The sequence below is a fragment of the Aethina tumida genome, chromosome 7, assembly GCF_024364675.1.
Source record: "Aethina tumida isolate Nest 87 chromosome 7, icAetTumi1.1, whole genome shotgun sequence".
Classification (NCBI taxonomy): Eukaryota; Metazoa; Arthropoda; class Insecta; order Coleoptera; family Nitidulidae; genus Aethina; species Aethina tumida.
In genome coordinates this window covers 13,935,508-13,959,984 of record NC_065441.1, presented here as the reverse complement: position 1 = coordinate 13,959,984, position 24,477 = coordinate 13,935,508, and the positions used below count along the sequence as shown (strand labels likewise).

The 24,477-nt window shown below is 28.8% G+C and overlaps 1 protein-coding gene across 4 annotated transcripts in view; it reads right to left on the bottom strand.

Annotated features, from left to right (window-relative positions):
• The window catches only part of LOC109601132 (transcription factor Sox-13), a 242,767-nt gene that overhangs the window by 24,054 nt on the left and 194,236 nt on the right, over positions 1-24,477 (bottom strand). For all 4 annotated transcript variants that reach the window (XM_049969579.1, XM_049969578.1, XM_049969581.1 and 1 more), the window contains one exon: positions 19,790-19,937. In XM_049969579.1, the coding sequence (XP_049825536.1) occupies positions 19,790-19,937 (148 nt within the window). The remainder of the gene's footprint in view (positions 1-19,789; positions 19,938-24,477) is intronic.

The following is a 24,477-nucleotide window of genomic DNA, read 5'->3' as shown; positions in this document are numbered from 1 at the left end:
AGTCACCACACTCGATATTTTTCTAAAAAGCCCACAGAGCCATAATTAAGATGCGATATTTTTTCCAATTAAAATTTGTGTCGGTCGCCTGTTTCTAACAGCGCCGTCATAATAAAACAGTCAAGTGGTCCGCCATGAAAGGCTTTATTGTTTAACATAAACAAAACGGGCTGCTCTTATGAAATAATGCGCACTTGCTCCCATAATATGTTCCGGCGGGCATGAGATTTGATTTTCTCCCCGCTTTTTAACAAAGATAATTGTGCTCGTGGTGCACTCTTTATTCCGGCATCGTTCTGTCTTTGCGATTGATTTTTTTTACGGTTTCGGTTAATTAACAACGATATTTGGTTTTGCAATGTCTGGGACTCTAGTCAAAACAATTTTCACTAACGCAAACAAATGCGGACCGTTAATTTATCGAAGCTGTCGGATTTTCATCACCTGTTACATCAACGGGATACTTTGTTTATAATTCGCCTTCATTGTACTGTAATGTATTTAAAAAATTATATCGGTTGATTAGCAAATAAACAATTTGTGAGTTATTTATTGGCCGGCGGAGAAATTAAATTTAATTAACTCGAATGCTGATTGAGCAATAAAAAGTCTTTAAGTGTCACGTGCTGTTGGAACTAGAAACCCTTTTGATTCATTTACTTGGGAGTTAGATCCGTTTTAAAACATTCCAAAAATAGAACCCGGTGCGTTTTGATGATATAAAATAGTTTAGGTACAATCGAGTATTTACAAAATCGTAAATTAAATTAAAGGACGCATTCCTTCTCATATTTATTTGTCACAATGCATAATTTGCAGAAAGGTAAATATAAGCTTAAACGTCATTGATTGGCAACATTACCAAATTCTGTATTTTAAATAGAACTTGTGGTGTATTTTAATATATCGTTGGTGTAAATATAGAGGGTTTGAATCAAAAATAAATCGTCTAATGCACAGCAAAAGTGGAAGAAACTTATTCCGAATATTGTTTTTGTAAAATAATGTATTGAGATGCCAAGTAAACTGTTGGGAGTCTGCATAAACAATCGATGACTTCAAAGTCTATGAGTAAAATATTGATTATGTGAGTCAATATTTCGTTCGTTGTTTATATTTTCAATGAATTGTTTTCTGGAGGGTCATACTTTTATCTTATATACTGTAAATATACAATAAGTGTTATAAAAGAAGTTTAAACAAACAAAGTGGGGAGTTAATAAAACTACAACTTAAAAAATAGTAGTTTATTAATTAGTGTGAAAATAATTAATATCAAATATGTAGATAATTGATTCAGTTTTTCATAAAATTGTGAAATTTGTGCTGTTTTAATAATTATTAAAATGTAAAAAAGTATTGCATTGTCAAATATTTCACAGGAATGAAAATATAATATAAAATTAAATAAATATTATGTAAAACTAAAATGGTAAAAATGCATCTTCATTAGGTCTAAAATTTAAAAATTTCTGTAATAACAGGAGAAAAAAAAAACATTTAAATTTGATTGTGTAAATTCTTCAATTAAAAATAATAAAATTACTGTCAAAAATTTAAAGATAAATATTTCAATTTAAAAAATTATTATAAATATTAAAAAAAATTGTAACATTGTGTAAATATATAAATTCTTAAAATATGTGAGATATATATTCTAATTAAAATGATAAATGATATGTTTTATAAGAATTTTAAAAATAACATAAAGAACATTTTAAATTTTTCTCGTTTAAAATATACAAATAGAATTTTTTATTTGTTTAATTAATAAAACGATATTTTGAGGTATATATAAATTTATGAAATTTAATACAATTGAAGACAATATTTTTTAACTTCATTAAATAAAAGAGTGGTGGTAAAATTTTAAAGATAAAAATGTTATACATGTTTCTTACTTAAAATATAAAAATAGAGAATTTTTTTTTGTCTAATTAATAAAACTTAAATTTTACAGTTTTGATGAAAATATATTTTTATGTCATTTAAAATAATTATTTTCTTCAATTATTTTTTAATAATTTTATTATTAAATAAAAAAAGTAGTAGTTTTAAGAATAAATATTTAATTTTGTATTATATATTTTAAAAAAATTGTAAAATTGTGTAAATATGTAAATTCTTAAAATATATGATATGTTGATTCAAATTAAAATGATAAATGTTATATTTTATAAGAATTTTAAAATTGACATCAAGTTTTTCTTGCTTAAAATATAAAAATAGAGAATTTTTTTGTTTAATTAATTAAACAAATATTTATAAATATTTTGAGGAATATATAACCTAAAATAAATGAATAATTTTTTTTTACTTTATTAAATAAAAGAATAGTGGTAAAGGATAAATATTATATATTTAAAAAATATTATAAATAAATTCTTAAAATATGTGAAATGTATGTAAAAATTAAAATGATACATGTAGCGGTTTATAAAAATTTTAAAAGTAAATAATAATTCAAGTTTTTCTTGCTTATGACATAAAAAATAGAGAAATTCGTTTGTTTAATTAATAAAACAAACATTTTTAAATTATTTAAAAAATGTGTATTTACGTAACTTAAGATAATTGAAGAAAATATTTTTATCTGTCACTAAACTTGATACAAAGAATTAGCTTATAATTAAATATAATTAAAGTAACATTGTTGAATAATTGATAATAATAGAGTAAGATTTTTACATATTAATAACATTTACAGTTAATTATGGGTTGTTGACGCTTTCAATTGTACGAACTCTTAAGTGACGGTATAATTATATCAAATAAATTTGTTACGGTATAATCGAATTAAACCACACAGCACAATTATTTATCGCATGCGTTTAGCTTCTACGTTGCACCTTACAAAATTAATCAACCGAAATGTTCCAAGATCAACGAGATAAGTCGCGTCCATAATTTACATCTAGTCCAATTTGTGAAATATTAATAAAAGACCCGCGACGAATAATTTTTATTAAAAACCGTGTAACTATAAACCACAATTCCACGAGCGTTTTAATAAAAAACCTTATTTAACAGCGTAAAAAAAAACGTTTTTTCGGTAATCCGAGATCATAATCTACGAAATTTACGATTAGTTTGGTCGTGGTATTCGAGGCATGCGACTCCAAAGAGAGGTTTTAGTGTTCTTGAAAAGTGCGCGTATTGTTTATACTTCACGTTGCCCGGCCACGGTAATCGTAAATCATCGAGATTAATTACCGCCAACCACTTATGACGGATATTTCTTAATAAATAATCGCCCGGACTCTCGAGAGACATCCAAACAATCTCGGGAATTGTTAATGACATCACTGTGTTTCAGGCGGTGAAATGTTCAACTGCTTGTTTAGAAATTCTAAACCAAACATTGTAACAGTTTAACTCTTTTTATTATCGTCATCCAGAAGAGGCAAGTTGAGGTCTACAAGCAATTTTTCTGTTGAAATGTACACGTCTTTTGATGCTGGACTAAAACCATCTAATTGACATTTTTTGGATTAACTATTTAAAGAGTTAAAAAGTAAATAATTGAAATAGTTATTGGCTAAGTTGGTTGAACTTGCTTTTATACCAAAATATTGTCTTAATCTTTGTAAAGACTTACTCTTTATGTTGAGATATTAAAAGAGTGGAGATGATGAAAGAATCTATATTGTCCCCAAGATGTGCTATTTTTGTTGTTATCTGAATAAATGACGCATTCAAAATCAGCACAGATCTACATTATTGATGATGTGAGGAGTCAAAGTATCCAGAAACCAGATGGCACTCCCCTTCGCTTCAGCATCATCAGCAGTGACTGGGCTAGATTTACCTGGTTTATTAAATTACCTCTTATCTCAAAGCTCGCGCAATTTAACACAATTATATATGCAAGTCACTGTCCCATAATGCGATGCCTCGCGTTTGAAACCTCCCCCCTTCCCCTCAATACGGGTGCACGATCTAATGCAGACACCAGATACTACGGGTATCGTCTTACACTATTAACGTTAAACGAACACATATTCCACGTAATAATTAACCAGATTTTCATTAACTTTACGCTTCAGACGGTGTTTCGAGATCGTTAGAGGCGTTAACGTAAATAAGGGGGTATGGAAAAATTACAGTTAGCGACTTATGAGCGCCAGATCGATAGATAAGACCTTTTAATATTAGATACGTTGATTAATGCTCCCATGGCCGTTCACGGATTGTTTCGAGAACGGAACGGACATTAGTTAGCACCTTAAAAATGCACTTAATTGAAAAGGTGTAGCCCAAAACCTTTTTCTATTATACCTACATCAACGTGACATTTATCCAGCACCTCCGTTCCTTCTTTACCGTTCTAGTACTAAATGTTGACTACAGATCCATTGGATCACTCGAAGCAATTAAGATTCCTCAAGACTTTGCAAACTCGAGATGATGAATTGATCACCTCGCCTTTAAAGTGTTGAAAGGCACATTAGGAGCTAACCGAGATTTCATATTTAAAGATTCATAGGACCATAAAGCAAAAACGATGAACGGGAACGTTTGGCCGGAGATCAGTAACAAGTTCTTCGATATTTAGCCCGTGTTACTTAATTTTTACCATCCCATTTCAGGATGAAACCAAAGATAAACGCATCTCCGTCCCCGGTGAATTAGAAACGGCAATTCCAGGACATAAATCAGTAACACTATCTGTTCCACATTTACATAAAAGAACGCACTGGAAGTGGTACACGGGCTCGTTCCTCGTTCGATCTTGGCGATTTCCTTTCGTTTGAAAAAAATCCGAATAATTATTATGCGATTAATATGCAGAAGAATTGAAGAGCCCGCTGCGCTGTCAATACCGCCGTGTAATGCCTAGTTTTATTGCGATCGTTTATTATTTTAATAGTACAGTTTACTGCACCGATGTGCGTGTTGCACTGGGTTCGGTCCGTGTCGTTTTAGTGCTGCTCACCGCATCATTCTTGCATATCCTCCTCAGATCAATCTCAATTCCGCCATCTCAACAAATTTCAAAGAAAACTCAGTCACAAAGTAGTAGTATTTGATTTATTTGAACTAAACTAGAATTCATATTGGTTTTGAATTATGTCGCCAAGCTTTTCCCCGATCATGACGCATGGTGCGTTCGGATGTCCCGCCAAAGGAGTGGGAAAAATACTGGCGTCCGCAATTCTGAGCTTCTTCACCCCGTGCACTCGTAACTCGTGATCAACCACGTGCTTCAAATGATCTGGTCCCATTGAACATGTTCCAACCGGATGATAAATGTCGCCGGACAGTTGCTGGATGGAACAGTAAAAGTAGTCCTGGGACATGAATTCGTGTTGACTGCAAGCCGGTAAAGGTTGCACACTAAGCTTGGCATCCAATTTTTTTAACGCATCAGTTTCAGCCAGCCTTAAAATCAACTTAACACCTTCGTACATGGTTTCCATGTCTCTGACTTCGGCCAAGTGATTGGGATTTATTATGGGGAATTCATAGGGGTTGTTATTTTTTAGTGTAACAGACCCTACAGACTTTGGATTAAGAACAATGGGCAAGGCGATAAAACACTTGGATGGATTGACATGGGTGAAGGTGGCATTCCAGGAACTATCAGTGAAGCCTAAAATACTTTTGATCGAAATGTCGGTGCAATTATTAGCTGAGTACATAATTTCTAAATCTGGGACGTCAGGATCTGTTTGCAGTTTTGTATTGTAGAAGCCGTAAGCTTTTATTGAAGCCATCACAGTCAAGGGGCCAGTTCCGTTCAACAACTCCCGCACGTATTCCTCGAAAGGATGGTTTGGGCTTGAATAATTGGTATTGAATATTAATCCCCAGTACATTGGTTGTTCTCTGTAAGTTATACCAACTGGGGCGTCTTTGATTACATGGATGTTTTTACTTTGTAAATGTGTTCGGGGTCCAATTCCTGAGAGCATCAGCAATTGGGGGGTGTTTATTGAGCCTGCGGATACAATGATTTCCTTCCTGGTATGGGCAACGTAGAGTCTACCTTTGTGGGTGAAAGATACACTTTCAGCGTGGCCTAATTTGAAGTTAATTTTGATGACAAACGAATCGGTCATGACTTTTAGATTTTTCCTGCCTAGTATAGGTTTAACAAAAGCTGTACCATCATCAAATCGTCGACCATTTTTAACACTCGCAAGCTTAGGACTCACTCCTATTTGATTTGGGCTATTAACGTCCGTTAAGTTAAAATTCAGAGCTTTGTTGGCGTCATAGAAAGCGTTCAGTTGAGGGTCAGTGTCAGGGAAAAACTCCATGTACAAAGGCCCAGTAGAGTTATGGTATTGCCATTCAACAACAGCTTGAGGGTTATTGTCGACCAAACCTTCAGACCGTTTAAACAACGGAAGAACATCTTTATAAGACCAACCAGGATTGCCTATTTTCTCCCATTTATCGAACTGTTTCGGATTACCTCGAGCACACATTTGTCCGTTTATCAAAGAGCTACCTCCAATGCCTTTGCCTCTTGGTATTAAGCAGGCCTTGTCCACCATACCTGTGGAAAACGTGCACAATTTGTTGGAGCGATAATGTTTGGTACTCACCGAGGCAGGAATAGTTTTGGGGCACGCTTTGATAGCCCCAGTTGTATTTAGTGTGTCTCAGTCTGTCAACCATTGCTGGTACTGACACGAAAGTGTCCGGCCATCCTCCAGCTTCCAAGAGAAGCACTTTCCAGGTACTCACCTCAGACAGACGATTTGCCAGAACCGTACCAGTTGATCCCGCACCAACAATTATAAAATCGTACTCACCAAATACTAAAATTAAAAAATGTTGACCGAATTGTGTTTATGAACAGGAAAAGTTTTACTTTCAGGTTTAGCACTTATATACGGTTTGTATTGATAGTTGTTGAGAGGTCTTACGTATTTGTCTGTTTCTGCTATTTTTTCCTCCAGATAATTGGTTAGTTTCACTACATCATCTTCGGTGGAAGCAAACGAGTTAGCAAACAAAGTAAGAACAAAAATCTGAAGTAACATTGTTGATGCTAGACTCGACCAGACTGAACTCACCCACGCAAGGTTGAAAATTTTTTACTTAAATAGAAATTTTAACTTATCAATTACGTCTGAGGTGGCGTAATAAAGATAATATGTTAAAACAATCTTGATTTATTCATTTATTTATTATTCCCGTAATTTAAAATTGATTACGCTACTTTATTTTTAATTTCCACCATATCTTAAAGTTATTCATGATAAATATTATAATAGAAGTATAATAGCTTCTTTATATTTTGTCATTTAAATATAGAATTTTTGTTAAAATAGCGCATTTTAAATTTAAACGTCGTGACACAAAAGCGTGAATAATAGTATCGCCTTAATTTTTCAATTTCCACCGGGATGATCTGATAAATCGTTTGGTTTCTCCTTACTCGGATTTTTCATTATGACTGGGCTCGTATTTAGCCACATCCTATCAATCTTCGAACTACTTAACGCATCATGTTTTGCTTTTTTTAAGTTCCCGTAGATTTATTTCTGGTATTTCCAAACGAATGTCGTCACCATTCTTGAAACAGACCGGACCATTTGAATAATTGATTGAATCCGTATTATTTCAATTAGAATTGTGGCAATTAACAGAAACAGTAATTGCTTTGTAAACCTCTTAACAATATTGTTTAAGTAATATAAACAAATGTTTAAAAAGAATACACAGATACAGATGTTTTTGGTTTATAATAAAAGCCGGTGCTAAAAAATGGCGAAACCCTAACAGAAATCTGTCATCGCTGGAGCCTATAAAACGAAATGTACTCTTGACAAAATCTGTTATTTTTGGCATCCCGGCCATTCTTAATTGCAACGTATTTGAATGCTCTGTTTACATAGTCACAGAATGAGTGAAAAATTAACTATTATTTCGTTTATGGCTCTTCAAGACGATGTTTTACGAGCGACGGGCATAACACAATTTTATTCGAAATTTTTAATGGAACGTGCGTCGTACACTTACTTTAATTAAGTACTATTTTTAAAACGGTGCACGCCGCAATTAAAAGAAATCCCAACAAAATCTGGATGATTTATGTCGGCGATTTTGTTTCTAATAAGCGTGCCCAACATTAATCAAATTTTTGTTATCGTTCATTTTTTGATTAATGATGACTTATTTTAGATTATTGATATATAAACATATATTTTTTTAAATAATGATTTAAAAATAGAGAACATATAGTTAAACAAAAAGTAAAGTGAAATATAAGGATGTTGCATCGTAATATTGTTATAATAGCAACAAAAAAGAACATATTTTTTAACAAGCATTTAACTTTTAAAGGAAATATTTGAAATGGTGATTATAAAATAAGGAAGTAAAGCAATGTAAAGTTGTTATACTTGAACAAGAATCTTAACGTTTAAAGAAAATATTTTTTCTTTGAAATTATATTTAAAGAAAATATATCATAGTTTAACTTAAATATATATAAAAATTATTTTAATTTATATATTAACTTCCTAACAGGGATCCCAACATATAATTAATATTAATATTAATATTATTAAATAATTATTTGAGAGTAGAAAATATATAACTATAATTAAAAATGTTAAAAAAAATTATTTATCAAAATGAGAAGGATAATAGTTTGTTAACAAGGATCCTATGGTTTAAAATAGTGTTTGAAATAATTATTTTAGGGCGGAAAATGTATCATTGTTTAACTAGAAAATATAAATAAAAATTATTAGTAAAATAAGAAGATGCATCATAATTTTAATATAATGTTGAGAAAAGCAAAATATTTTGATAACAAGAATCCTAACGTGTAAAGGAAACAGACTTTGTTTGAAACACTCATAGTGTAGCTAAAATATATATAAAAATTATTTGTAAAATAAGGAAGCTGCATCCTAATGTTAATATAATAGCAAGAAAAAAGAAAAAAAAACTGTTTTCAAAGATCTTAAAGTTTAAAGAAAATATTATTTCTTTGAAACATTAATTTGTAGGTTGAAAATATATGGTTTAACAAAAAATACATACAAGAACAAATTGTAAAACAGGGAAGCTGCATCGTAATGTTGATATAATAGCACGAAAAGAGAACAGATTTGTTAACAAGGATCCCGAATAGAAGTTTCCCTTTGATAAATCTTATAATTGGGAATAATACAAGCAAAGATGTTAGAGAAGTTTGTCGGCGTACTAATTCGAAAGTAAGGCTTTATTTACACAAGAAGTAATTGTACATAACGTCGTTATCATTAGCAGCGTGCATCTGATTTTGGGCAGAGCCCGAAATCCATCAAAGGATCAGAGACTGGCCCTTTATAAGCGCGATTTTAACATCCCAGTTTCTGTGTAATTAAGTAATGGAAATCAAAGTTACCTTCTGATGTTCCCGTTGTTTGTTCACCAGTTACCAATTTATCCGACTGTTTATTATACTCCTCACTTGTGTTTGCATTTTCTGATAAGAAATTAATCAATTGAAACTACATCAATGCGAGGCGAGGCAGACCGACTTTTTTCCAAAGGGCATTTCGCTAATTGACATTTTAAGCAAGAACAAACTTCACCCCCATCTTGGGAATTAAGCTTGATTATTCCGCATCTAATCAAATCCAATTGCCTCTCGCATTTCTTAATGGATGTTTAAATAAATCGTGTAGTTTTCTGAAATATTTAGAAAGTACGCACAATTTATTCATAACAGTACATAAAAAAAAATGTTTTAGCAAGGCAGCCCCGCGTTAAATCAACCGCTGTATTTACCTTTTATGAATATCATTAATTAAATTCGTTTTATCCGAACATCAAAAGGACGTTATGATTTTAGCCGGGCACAAAGACCTTTTGTCAAATATTGATATAAATCTGGCGTGTACGATATACGTACACACGCATTTTGTAATATACCATGTTTGTGTGTATCTTTTCACAATGGTCGCTAATTGACATTTCTATTGATGTAGATTTGTGCCAACATAATCAGCATAATTAGTACATATTACCAAATTTGAATAAAGCCGTTAATGATACGCTTGTTTGTTTGCCTAATAATATTCCTGCTCGGACAAACCAATTTAATCATCACTTTTATTTAAAATCACATTGAGTTCTTTGCACAAAAAACAGTTTTACTTTAATAAATTAAGTCTATACCTAATTTTATATTACTTTTTTATTGTTTTATTTAAATCTATTAGAAAGTTAGGAGATTAGAAAGATAGAATGTGTTGATTTTAGTTTGTACACTCCAATAATTTTATAATAAATTGTAAACATGAATAAAATGATTTTTTCAATTTTTTAAATTGATAAAAAAAACTAGAAATAGAAATAGATTTACATTCTATAAATGTATTTCAAGGATGTAGAAATATGAAAACCTAATCTGTAAATTTATAAATTTTCATCCTCTTTCATAACATTATTCATAACATAGAATATTTATATAATTTTGATTTTTATTTACTATTTTATGGTCATGTTAAAACTGAAAAAATATTAATTTTTTTAAAGTAATAAGAATAAATGCTTCAAAACATTTAAAAAATGAGTAGAAAAAAGAAACAATAGAATGCAGAAATATGAAAAAATAATTTATAAGGTATAAAATTTTGTTCTTTTCATATAGGAATAATTTTACCATTTTTTATTTTGTTTTTGTAATTGATAGCAATGTCTTGGCAAAAATGGATGAGATACGTTTTAAAACATTTAAATAATTTTGTTTTTTCTTCTTTTTATATACAAACTATTAATACTTAAAAATTAATAACAACCAACAAAAACAACCTTCAAAATTGGGTTTAAATGTATAAAACTTATTTTAAGGCTATAAAAATATGAAGACCAAAATTTAAATTTCAGTAAATCTTTTCTTAATCTTCAAATTAATTAAATAATTTTATAAATTTTGGACGAAATATTGATTCTTATAAATTAAAAATAAAAATGTTATGTTTTTAACAAAAATTTGAATTGTTTAAAATGCAACTAGCCAGAAGTCACTTAAATTTATTATTTCTTTTTAGTTAATTAGTACCTATCAGAAACGAACAGCAACTGATGATTTATCACATCGTTTTACTGTCAGCGTAACTTTCTATTCAACGCACTATTAAAAGCCCCTGATCACTCATTAATTTGTGATATTAGAACGTATTTTGCAAAAATCAACCATAAATCTAATGCCTAAAATGGAAAATCCTAATAGGTTCATTCACTAGGTTATTAATGTGAATAATTTAACGTAATAGATATCAGTTAACAAGGCAAAAATAATCTGTCTGTAATTGGTTATTAGTGCAAATATTTTTTTATGGAAATTGGTCAAATGAAAAACAGCCCTAAAATATGTTTGTAAGCTTTAAACCCTACTATTTATAGAAAGACAGTTTTTGGAACCTAAATTACTAGTTAAATCATATCAATTAAACGTTTCTATAAAATTGCATAATAACAAAGGCATGTCGGTGCAATTTGTGTCATGTTTTGAATGCCCCGTCATCCGTGATTATGTTTGCCGACCACAAAGGGGTAAAAATATGATGAAACTGCAATAATAATCCGAAATGTTACTGTTATTATTCGCATGAACAATCCGTTTGATACATTACGACTCACTCTGTCTGTGTGTGTTTGTACCCGACAAAGTTTGGCAAACAAACATTACAATTTCAGTTCTGATTATGAATTTCGTCGGTATATCCGTCTGTTAGGTATGTTTGAATGGCACAAAGTACAAATGCAATCACAGCGCTACATAAACAGAAAGCATACTGACAAAGCGGGCCCGAATATTACGCATCATTGTCCGGAACTAAATCCGGAGAAAGGACGATTATAGTAATCCCCGAATTTAAATTTCATACTGAATAAATCGAATACGATGCGGCCGCTGTGTTTCGCAGCAATGGATTTGGGATCGTTTAAATGGGAAATCGAGACGAGCAATTCATTTATTTTTCTCCTGGTGGCATTTTGATGTTTCACTTAAATATCAATCAATTTTTAATTTATTCTGTTTACTTAGTTACTTAGTCCTGAAAAATTGGCTTTTTCTAGTTATGATTTTACAAAATGTATATGAATATTAACACAAGGTGATCCATTAGAAATTTCAGGGGGAAAATAAAATATTTTTCAAATTATTAACTTTGGATTCAACAATTACATTAATTAACAAGTATTTTAAACTCTAAATCATGTAAAAATATGTTGCATTTAAAAGTAAATATAAAATAAAAAAGGTATCAATGTTTCAATGTTGAAAAAATATATCTTAAATAAGGTTTCAAGATTACAAAAATTCCAACCAATTATTAAGAAATCAAATAATAAAGAAGTTATAGGCTATATTTGACTGAGATTTATGTTTGACAGCATTTAAGATTATTATAATAAATATATGATATATCAAGTTACATAAAAATATATAAATTATATGTACAAAAAAGTGTATAAGCAGTTTTAATTGAAAACAATTTCAGAGCAACTGTATAGTTATACTAATAGTATATTTTTTAGTTTCTTATTAGATTGTGATTGTTATAAAATGAAATGAAAAAGTATTATTTTTGTTATTAAATTACATAAAAATATCTTAAAATATCAAATCAAAACAAACAACAAAGAATTGTATTAAATATGTTTGACACACATTTATAAAAATTAAGGAAAAAATTACTAACTTATCCACTATTAATTTCAGGTATAGACCATTCAAGTTTCAGAGAAACGGTAAAGTAAAATATTTTCAGACATAATACAGAATACTACAGGATTTATGGATCAAATAATTTGTAAAATTTATTTTTCTATTTTAAATTTTTTTTTTTTAATATTTATTAAAGAATTTAGAAATTAGGTAAAATATGTATGTTGTTACACGAAAAAAGTTTATTCATTTAATTCGTATTGGTATTTTATTCAAATAATTTGTATAGACTTTAAAATAGAAAAAATAATTTGTTTCGTCTACCATTAATTTCAGGTACAGATCATTGAAGTTTCAGATAAACGGTAAGGTTAAATATCTCTGAAATTATTAACTTCAGATATAATACAGAATATTAATTAAAGGTTTTACAGATGAAAAAAGTGTATTAATTTCATTTGTATTGTTTTTTTTTCAAATAATTTGTATAAAAATTCTATAAAACTGATAAGATTCTAAAAATTTCAGCCCCATATCAGAACCTGATAACAATGAAATTATGTCTAGAAAAATTTAATATTATAATTTTTAAGTTATATAAAAATATACACGTTGATACATTTAAAAAAAAAATTACTGATATTTTTGACTGACCTTTTCTTTGATAAAAATCCCATCTTTTTAAAAACATATAATTATTAAACTTGCGGGAGCTTTCAGATATAAAAGTTATTTATCCTACGTAAATAGTTGGGTTTAGATTTATAAATTTAAAAGTAAGGTAAATTTTGTTATTGGAAAACGATATTTCAGTTCCATCAAAATTTGTTCAAAAGGACAGAAATAGGCCAATAATAATAAGGGTGAGTTATAAAATCCACCAGTAAACCGTTATAATTGTTCCAGACCCGATTCAATTAAATCCAAAACCGAGGTAAAAACATGTAAACATAATTGAAATCAATACTCCTCGTTAAAATATCGGCAATACCGTTCGAATAGAATGAGGGACTTTCTAAGTGAATTTGTATAAATCGGCATTAAATAGTATACAATTACGATCATTCGGCATAATTTATGATGAGGATGGTATTAAAATTTATTCCCTCGGACTTTCACGTTGGCTTCGCATTAAAATGCCCGAATGCACACTTGTCCGTGGCAGGGAGTAATAATGAGGCAAATGAAAACGCGTAAATAGTGAATTACAGATAAATCGAAAAATGGTAATAGTTGTTTTATCGTCGCATTCACGTACGGCCTGGGCACATAAAAAGCGAATATATTGTTGGATCGCGGTCGCGGCGTGCCTTTGTGATTTAATTATATAGTTCTAGGATTTTTAAGGTTTTAATTAAAACGCATAAACACGGTTTTGAATGGTGGAAAAATGCGTGCATGTGTCGGGGCCTGTGTGTGTGTACGTAGTTACTTTGTAATTGGCGTGCCTTTTTATTTCGAATGAGAGAAGTCACGATTTTTCAATCGATGAAAGGAAGTTCAATCTGGTTCGGCATCCTCATCATACACCATAATCATCATTGATAATTGCGAATTATTAATTAATATCCTCGGCCTATTATATTTAATATTTTAACTCATTTAGCAATTTGTTAAATCCGGTTATGTGTATATTATTCATTTTTCAAATTTATTTGTCGCAAAGTAGTAGTTGACCTTACTAAAATATTGTTTTTATGTTTATAATCCTCTAGATGGGCAACTTCATCATTTCAGTTTGCTGTTTTTGACAAATTTTGTTTTGTTCTTTACAAAATGGATTAAGTGCCAGGATATATTTTTAGGAACAGTGGGAGTTGATTTCCAAAATTGTGTTGCTACTAGAGAATATTTTATTGTATTTGTGTACCTGCATATATTTTTATAATGATGAAACACATCTAAAAATAAAAAAATAATAAAATCTACCAATCTTTTTACTTATACTACTGTGTGTAATTAAAAGTTCTGAATCAATTTTATATTCAATTATATTGAAAAATATTGAATTTATATAAATAAAAAATAATAAAAAAAAACGAAAACCTATATCTAAAAATTATTTTTATATTTTTTTTAATTTAACATTGAGAAATTTGTTATGAGAAGAAAATAAATAAATTTAATACTTTTAAAAAATAATTCCATTTGAATACTTTTTTAAAATTATTAGTTTGAAAAAGTGAAAATATAAAATTAATTAATTAATTATATTTTTGAATTATTATTGAATTTATACTTATAATTTTTTATTACGTATGTTAAAAATGTTGCTTTTATGTTATTCTGTTTCATATTAAATTATTATGTTAAAAAAATACATCCCAATATTATTTATCTAAAATCTTTTAATTTGTTTAATTTACCTTAAAAAAGTATCAAAATCCAAAAATTTATTTAAATTATAATATTTTATATAAATAAATTAACTTTGATGAATTTATGCATTTTAGAAATATATTTACATGTTTTTCAGGGAATTAAAAATAAATGAAGAATAATAAAATCATTTTAAAAATGATTGTTTTATATATAATATTAGGAAAATACATCTAAACAATATTAATGGTTTAATTTACTTTAATAAAATAAAGTCCTAAATTAGTATTAAATGTATCAACATATTTTAATTAAAATGCTAAAATTTATAAATATTGTTATTAATAAATTAATTATCATACACATTTTTGATAACCAACTACTTCTTAATAATTTTATTTTAGTATTTTTTAAAATTAATATGAAAATAGAAATTTGCAATATAATTTTAAATTTAAGTAAAATTTTATGTAATTTACGATTTTAATTATAAATTATTAAGAATAAAAAAATAATTATTTTTAAGCAGATTAAATTTATTAATATTGTAAAATATTTATTGTTTCTTAGAAAAAATACATCCCAATTATTGTTATTATAATAAATAGCAATGAAAAGAAAGAATAGATCATAAATTATTTTTGTATAAACTTGAATAAATTTTATTTAAAATTAAACAAGTAATTAATTAAAATTAATTATGTTATAAGTTGTATATTTATTAATTTGGACATTTTAATTTTAATCATAAATAATATTAATATATTGAAATTTTAATGGAAAATTTATAGATTTAAGAATTTACATTATTATTAACTTTGATTAATTTATGTATTTTTAAGGAATTAAAATTAAATAAAGATAATATTTTTTATTTATATTATAAATAATAATATTTCAATAGTAATTCTAGAAATTATTATTTTATACACAATATTAGGAAAATATATCTAAACAATATTTAGTGATTTTATATCAAAACTGTTAAAGATGGATTTCTTATTAAAACCATAAATAGTATAAATATTCGTTAGTTAGTTTAATATACTTTAATGATAAAGTTCTTAAATGTTTCAAAATATTTTAATTAACTTACTAAAATTTATAAATATTATTATTAAAAAAATAAGTAAAATTATCATACACAATTTTGATAACTTACTACTTTTTAATAATAATTTCTATTTCATATTTTTTAAAATTAATGTGAAACTAGAAATATGCAATATAATTGTAAATTTTAGTGAAATTTTATGTAATTTACGATTTTAATTATAAATTATTAAGAATTAAAAAAAAAATAAATAATTATTAATCACTGTCAAATATTTATTGTATTTAGAAAAAATATATTATAATAAAATATATGATATATATTTTTTGCGTAAATTTTATTTAAAATGAGGTAAATAATTAAAATTAATACTGTAATTATTATTAATTGTATACTTATTAATTTTAATCATAAATAATATTAATATAATGAAATAATAATGGAAAATTTACAGATTTAAGAAAAATTATTTAAAAAAGATTAATTTAATATTGAATATTTAATTAAAATTTCAATTATTTTATTTATATTATTTGTAATTAAACTGAAAATATTAAATATTTAAAATTAAATTAAATTTTATCATATCAATTTAATTTTGTTCCTATAGGTTTAATAATAAAATGAATTGAAATAATTCAAAATATGAAATAAATAAATTTAATTACTAATTATTTGAAACCTTATTTACTAAATTTATATTTTATTGCATATTCTCTTATCTGCAGATTTCAGGTAGCACATATTTATTTAAAGACGTTTATAAATGTAGAATTTACAAAAATTTTTTAAATTACATTAAGTACTATATTACTAATTTATTAATAAACTTGGGTATAAGAACATTTATAGAGGAAAGACATCAAATCTTTCAGTGGTGATCCTTCAGCGGCGGTTTGACCGGTCGTTTTTTCAGCATCCTGAAACGGCGCCCAGCGAAACGAAGACCGTACCGTTCGCGCAACTGAAAATAGTCTTTGTTTCAAGTGGCGATTGTCGTCCGTCGTGACGGAACCCACGCGCAAGCCCGCCACGATTGGTTGGCGTTCACCTCGCTCGCCACACCATTGGTCATGCCGATGACGGATGAGTAGCTTTTGTTTGCACGGCTGACAGGTGGGATAATAGCATTCCTGAACAATGGCGATACGAAAATATGTCCGTGCGCTGTGCCAAAAAACTGACCCGGGGGCCGGCCGTTGAGGTGTGAAAATAATCAACTGGTGCCGTGCCAAGCAGCCGTGGGGGACACCTCCAAAAACCATCGGAAAATATTTCGCCAGTGATCGATGCCTTTCAGTTTACGTTTTTGTCGTTCTCCTTCTAGTTGTGACTTGATTTAATTCGAAAGTTGGGATAAAAAGGCAAACGGTATCACTGAGCCTGCTGACGCAGGAATGTAATTTTTTGCTACCGCTGCGAAAAATGACTTGGTACAACTTTTATATAACGCCGCACGTCACTGAAGGAAATTTTGATTCGGTTGATGTCGCTCTTTACCTCCATCCTACAATTTATCTATTTCATCGTCCACATAATTCCAGGATTTTATCGTCCCAGGTTTATCGCTATCAATTGCATATACTTTGTAATGACACCATGAATATTTTAATTTATGGTTGTTCTGTAAGTCCGACGGCATTAAGAGTGGAGTGCCGCTGTTTTAAGAGGGCGACATAAAACGCGGCATAAAAGACCCGATGGACATCATTGGTTTGAATTTATCGCGGAACGGTGCCTTTAACTGGGGTCGTGAAAGACACCAAATGCCGACCGGAATGGACGTCGGTCATTTCCAAGTCATCGAGGTTTACGATTAGAAAAATTACTGCATGGAACGTTACAAAATTCGTTTTACCTGCATCGTGATCGCAATCGAACTATCCACATCAAGATTTATTGCTGGATTAATTTTTCAGTCAAATTGAAATACGTCTAATATTCAATTTTGTAAAACTAGCCGTCTTCTTCTAAAGCAAAGACAAAATAGAAATGACCAAAAAATGAGTAATTTAACGGAATATACTGAAATGTTCTGAAATTAATCAAGTAATAGAGTTTGCAGGAAAATATTTTATTCAATATTAAAATGAATGATTCATTTCCGACACTTTCGTCTTTGTTTTTTCTGAAGCAATTACTGAGTATTCAAAAATATCCCAAACATCCGAAGACAATAATTTTTCATATAATAATTGTATGAAATACACTGAAATGTTCTAAAATTTATCAAATAATAGCAGTTTGCAGGAAAATAATTTATTTAATATTAAAATAAATGGTCTATCTTCGACACTGTCATCTTTGTTTTTCCTGATGCAAAGACTGATCAAAAAGAAATTACCCCAAACATTCGAATATAATAATTTTTCATATAATAATTGGATGAAATATACTCAAATGTTCTGAAAATAATCATGTAATGGCAGTTTGTAGGAAAATATTTTTTATTCAATATTAAAATAAATGATCCATCTTCTACACTGTCATCTTCTCATGTTTCATCTGAAGCAAATACTAATTAAACGGAAATTACCCCGAACATTCAAAAACAATAATTTTTCATTTAATAAATGGATGAAATATACTGAAATGTTTTGAAATTAATCAAGTAGTTCCAGGAAAATATTTTATTCAATATTAAAATAATCTCACATCTCTCACACTGTTATCTTTGATTTTTCTGAACCAAAGACTGAATAAACAGAAAGTATCCCGAATTTCAATTAATTAATTAAACAAAAAACATTGAAATGTTTTAAAACTAATCAAGTACCACCAAATAGGAGCAAAAATTTTGTATTTATCAGTGAAATGAACGGTCCATCTCCCACATTGTTAACCTTGTTTTTCAAAACTCAATCCTGATCAAATAAAGATCACCCCCAGAGCCCCCGAATGCAATTTTCTTATCCCGCCGTCGCGCATTACCCTTATTAAGGCCCACCGTTTGATACAATGCCAGCGAACAGATACATGCAAATTTAATTCCGGCCCGAATCAAAACCGAAGTGGAAAGAAAGAGGCACACAAACATCGAACAACACAAAAGTCGTGCCCGTTCCGACAAAAGGGAAACGAGCCTCACAATCGGACCTCTGTGTTGCATATTTTACGTTGAGGGCTGCCGATCTGCATTCAGGTCACCTCGTTGAGTTGCTCTTTTGAAGGCGCACCCCCCCGGAGTCGCGGACGAAAGTCACGGGAGGGGTGGCGCACGATTTGGTCAGCCTGAATGGCCGGTGAATAATTTAATGGAAAAACAAATCGGGGTTGTTGTTAATTATACAGGAGGGCTTTATCGGGAAGTGAATAGTGTTTTCCTTATTCTTCTTGGAGGGTTTCAATGCGGAGGACTAAGACTGATTAAATTTCAGTTCAACTAAAATACTCCAGTAAAAAATTCAAGCCTAAATATTTATTTTATTTATTTTATATTCTGTTATAGAATATTTTAGATAGATATATTTCTATGTATATTTATTATTTTGTGTCTCTATTAATAATTTCCATAATGAATATAAACTACACGCAATTTTAATTCAATGTTTCAAACTCCAACAACAAAGTCTGGTTGAATGACGGTAAATAAATAATTTTTAAATTGGTCAACAATTCGAAACGTTTCCTGCTGTTAAAATTGATCAAAGCGTTCATTCAACAGTATAATTTTAAACATGCAATTTTTCTATATTCATGGAAAAACAACGCTTTATTCATTTCCATATAACGTAACGTTTACAAAGCAAAATTCCCGCTGGCAGACGCAGTTGCATGAGACTCACCTTTGCCGAATCCTGCTGCTGCTGCTGCGAAAGTAGCTGTTCCCTGACCATCTGCAGCTGCATAATCAGCTCGGACAATTTCCTGTCCTTCTCCATGAAATTGTCGCCGGACAGCGCCTGCTGAATGGCCACCGTCGACTCCATGTCCCTGCAAAGACAAAACATTATCTTCATATCTCAATTGCGGGCGTAGAAAAAATAAAATGAGGGGGACACAAAGGAAATACGTGCCAGTCGTTTCAGGCATTCAGGACGCGAAACGCGAACACACAGAGAATTGTTTGTTTGACAAGGAGATAGCGGCAACTTTGTTTCCATCGTGGCACAATCGGCTTTTGATGCGGATGCTGCAGGAGAGAGGCTTTGTGGTTTCGAAATGGTTTTTTTTTTTCAAATCATATGTAAAAATATGCGGAATGGGGTACACTTCTTCTTACTTTGTCGTTGTGGTGAGTGCAATGGATGAAGGATATTAAAAGAATGGTAATTGGTGGTTTTTACTTTTTACTTTTATGTGAAATGTGAATAAAATTCTATTCATTGTAAGTATAAATAGGCTACGAAGGTTTCTGTTAATATTTTACCAATTCATGGCAAATATCAAGAAATTATTAAAAAATTCTTGTTTCAAGAAAGAAAAAAAAAATAGAATTCTGTGAACATGGTCGCTAATTAAAATTTCTCATGTTTATAAATAATAAAAAAAATATGATGCTATTTCTTTACCGCTATTAAATGAAGTGTTAAAATACATTATTAATCAGTTGGAAATAATTTGTTGCTTTAATTTTAAAACTGGATAAATTTCCTGTTATTGATGTTATTAAGAGAAAAATCGACAAAACAAACTTAATAAAAATATTATTTATTAACCATAATTATGTGCATTCCAAAAAAATGTGTTATCTAAAATTTATAAAATTTAATTTTAGCAACAATAAACTAAAATTTTAAATAAGGATAACAATAAAGATATTTATTATATTTTTTACAAAATAAAGTATAATTAAGATAAAGAATTTTGTATAACTTATTATTTATATACATTTGTAATATTACATGTAATTATTATTTTGTTTAATAATTGTTTGCTACATATTTTAATCAGAATTATAATTTCATAATTTACTTACATTTGTTCTTTTAGTCAGAAAATGCAATTAATCAGCACAAAGTTTAAAGTTTCATTAAAATAATCAAACTCAGCCAATTCATTGTGTTATAAATATTACAATTATAAGTTGTATAAATGAAATAATTTTATATACTGATATTTCTAAGTTTATTTTGTACCACTATTGCAGCATTGGGTGTCTAAAGTTTTTGTTTAAAATAATTAAACTGTAAATATTACAATTATGTGAAATAATTGCTTATTGATATAATTAAATATAATTTTATTTGGCATTAATAATAAAATTAAAAATAAATTGTAACAATTTTTAGTTTAAATGCAAAAAATCTGAATTTCCTGTTTTTTTTTTTATTCAAAAATATATATAATTATATAATCATATTTTGGAAAAAATAACTACAAATAAAAAATAAATATTCCTGAACTACAATAAATTAAATAATTTTAAAAATCAGTACTGTAATATATAATATAAATAATATAATTTTATTTATGTGTTAAGTTTATTTATATTTTCTTTTAAATTACTCTTATTAAAATTCAAAAGTTTAAGGTTTATGTTTAAAATAATGAAATAGTAAATATCACAATTATACTCCACAGTAATAATTAATATATTATTGACAATTATTAATTATAATTTTATTTTGCATCAATAATAAAGCTGGATAATGAAAAGTAAGAATTTTTAATTACTATTATTGAAATGCAAAAAAATTAATAGTGTTTTTATTCAATAATATATATAATTATATAAACAAACTTGTTCTAGAAATATTGAATATCAATAACAGTTCTACTAAATTTATTTTATTTTAAAATTAATGTGATATTTTTCAGTTAAAAAAATAAAAGTAAATTATTAATAGACAATATTTAATTCAATTCTTTAATTAGTTTTTCCCTCTAATAATTAATAATAAAACATAGAAAGGAGAAATATTTATTTAATGTGAGAGTTAAACAATAGTTACTTGCAAAACTCAGAATATCAAATACATTTTATTCTATAATTTTCAATTTTAGTACATTATTCTATTATTTTGATAATAATAATAATAATTTAATAAATTATTATTATTTATTATTAAATAATAATGTTTTTGTAATGTAAACTTTTACAAAAATTTTATTTAGAAATTTTTTTAAAAAATAATCATAATAATAATGTAATTTTGAATAAATTTTTATTTAGTATAAGTAGTAATAAATTCCAGTTCTAATTAAATTATATTTTTGAAAATATTTAAATTAAATAAATCATTAATTAATAAAAATAATGTAGAATTGTTAATTTGTTTATAAATAAATTTGCAGGAGTTTCATACATTGTATGAGACCGAACAAAATCCCGTTTCATCGAAAGCCGCAATAAAATTAGACATTTTATCACATACGGATTTAAAAACCCCTGCATAGTTTATAGGCAATTGAAATCCTCCGGGCGCTCGTATTTTCTAGCAGGCAGTCTGATTGCTTCATATAAAATAAGCGCGGAATATCAAACATCGACGGAACCCGCTGTTTAAATTCATCCTGGAAATGCGACCCGGTCTCGGAATTGCATCGGATCAACACCGGGCTGCAGATGCGGATTTAATTATGCAACGGCCTCTTCTTTCAATATCGCCGTTCCGGATCGGGCGCTAGATAAATTGCGAGAATATAAATCGGATTATTTCTGGGGGACGGACGCACCGGAGAAAAATTCCTAAACTGGTGCGCGTAATTTGCATAAGAAAAACAGATCAACAAACCTTACATAACGACCCGAGCTATTTTTAAATCCCCCGCAATTAAGTAACAACTGTTAATCTTATTATGCTATGACACATATTTATTTCCTTCGGCGGCGACGATAAATTGTTTAATTATACATTTCACTTCCAACATGAATGAAACTGGAGATAGAGACGGAAAAATGTTCACTCATTGTGCTATGTGGGTTATTGTGTTTTCTTATCTGGGGCCTGAGGTCAAGGCGTTTGCTTCCATGTTATTACGCGCAGAATAAATTCGTTTCAAATGCATTTTGGAAGCGATTCCTCGAAATCACACTTTTCTTCTTTCGTGCCTCGTTCCACAAGTCGACCGCGTGATAACAATGTCTTGTCCAAAATGATGCAACGATGTTATGTCTTTGTTCGGGCACTTGAATTTAATGCCGGGAGGTCAAATGTCTAAACACATTGTCGAAGATAATAGGCCATAGATAATTGCATTTCATTAGTTTACAGCAAAAATATACAAACGTTATTTATATATATATATATATATATATATATATATATATATATATATATATGGTATATGCATTTGAGCTACTCACTTAGATAATGACAAATTTGTGTTTTTTTGGTTTATCATATTAGTTCGTCAAAGAAAAGCGGTAGAAAGTTGAGTGAAATATGTATCCAATGACATATAACTGAGTTACAGCAGTAGAAAATTAAAATTTCATGCAATAATCAGTCATTTGTGCCATATGGGTAATTTTTTACAACATTAAAAAAATTAGATATCTTAAGATTTATATTTTTGGTCGTAAGTTTAATCAATGAAAAGCATTTCTAGCCCTACGTAAGAAACCAACATAGTCCACCATTATTAATTAGTTTGTCCCTGAAGCATTGATCTTCTTTCTATTTCAGTAATATGTTGGTGAAAGCTTTTTATCTTTTTGATCTCTTTGAGCATAACTTTCTGAGAAGTAAACCATATAACTGAACAAAAAATGAATCTTAATTGTCTTATCTGACAACAATATTTTCAATTTTAATCATATCTTATTAGTTTAGTGCTTTTAATGTTTGAAATTGCATGAGTTATGAATTAAAAATGTTAAACTTGGGAGATACTGAAAATATTTGTTGATGTAAAAAATGGCGAAAGTAGCTAATAATCGATAAAGTTTCAGCTGAAACTCAACCTATGTAGAACCAGTAATTTTATCCCCTACCGTGAAATATTATTTATCTCAATTGAGCTTGCCGAATTAATTAATAAAATAACTGATCAACATAGTTCACCATTATCAGCTTGTTCCTGAAGCTTTGATACCTTCTTTCCATTTCAGTCATGTGTTGGTGAAAGCTTTTGTCTTTTTGACCTCTTCGAGCATAATTTTACAAGAAGTAAACCATATGACTGAACTGAAAAGGAATCTTAATTGTCTTATTTAAACCTGGAAATAGAAGTGAATCTTTTGATCTCTTAGCATGAATGAGCATTAATTGAAACAATGCAGCTTGCGCTGTCTTTAAAGTAATTGGAAGATTAGTATGGTTCCAAAAACGACTCCCTGAAATGTGTCTAAGTGAATTGCTTTCAAAACATTCATTATATGAAGGCCATTCTGAAATATCTACATCAATTGAACTTTTTAGTAATATTGAATTTTTTTCAGGAAACAAATGTTATTAAAATATACTCCTACAATTGAAACTATAAGGAATTTATAAGCGATTTGTCACCGGTTTACAAAAATCACATGAAAGAAAAATACCGAGATTTTACAGCAACTTATAACTGGGTTTTTCTTCTTTCTATTACA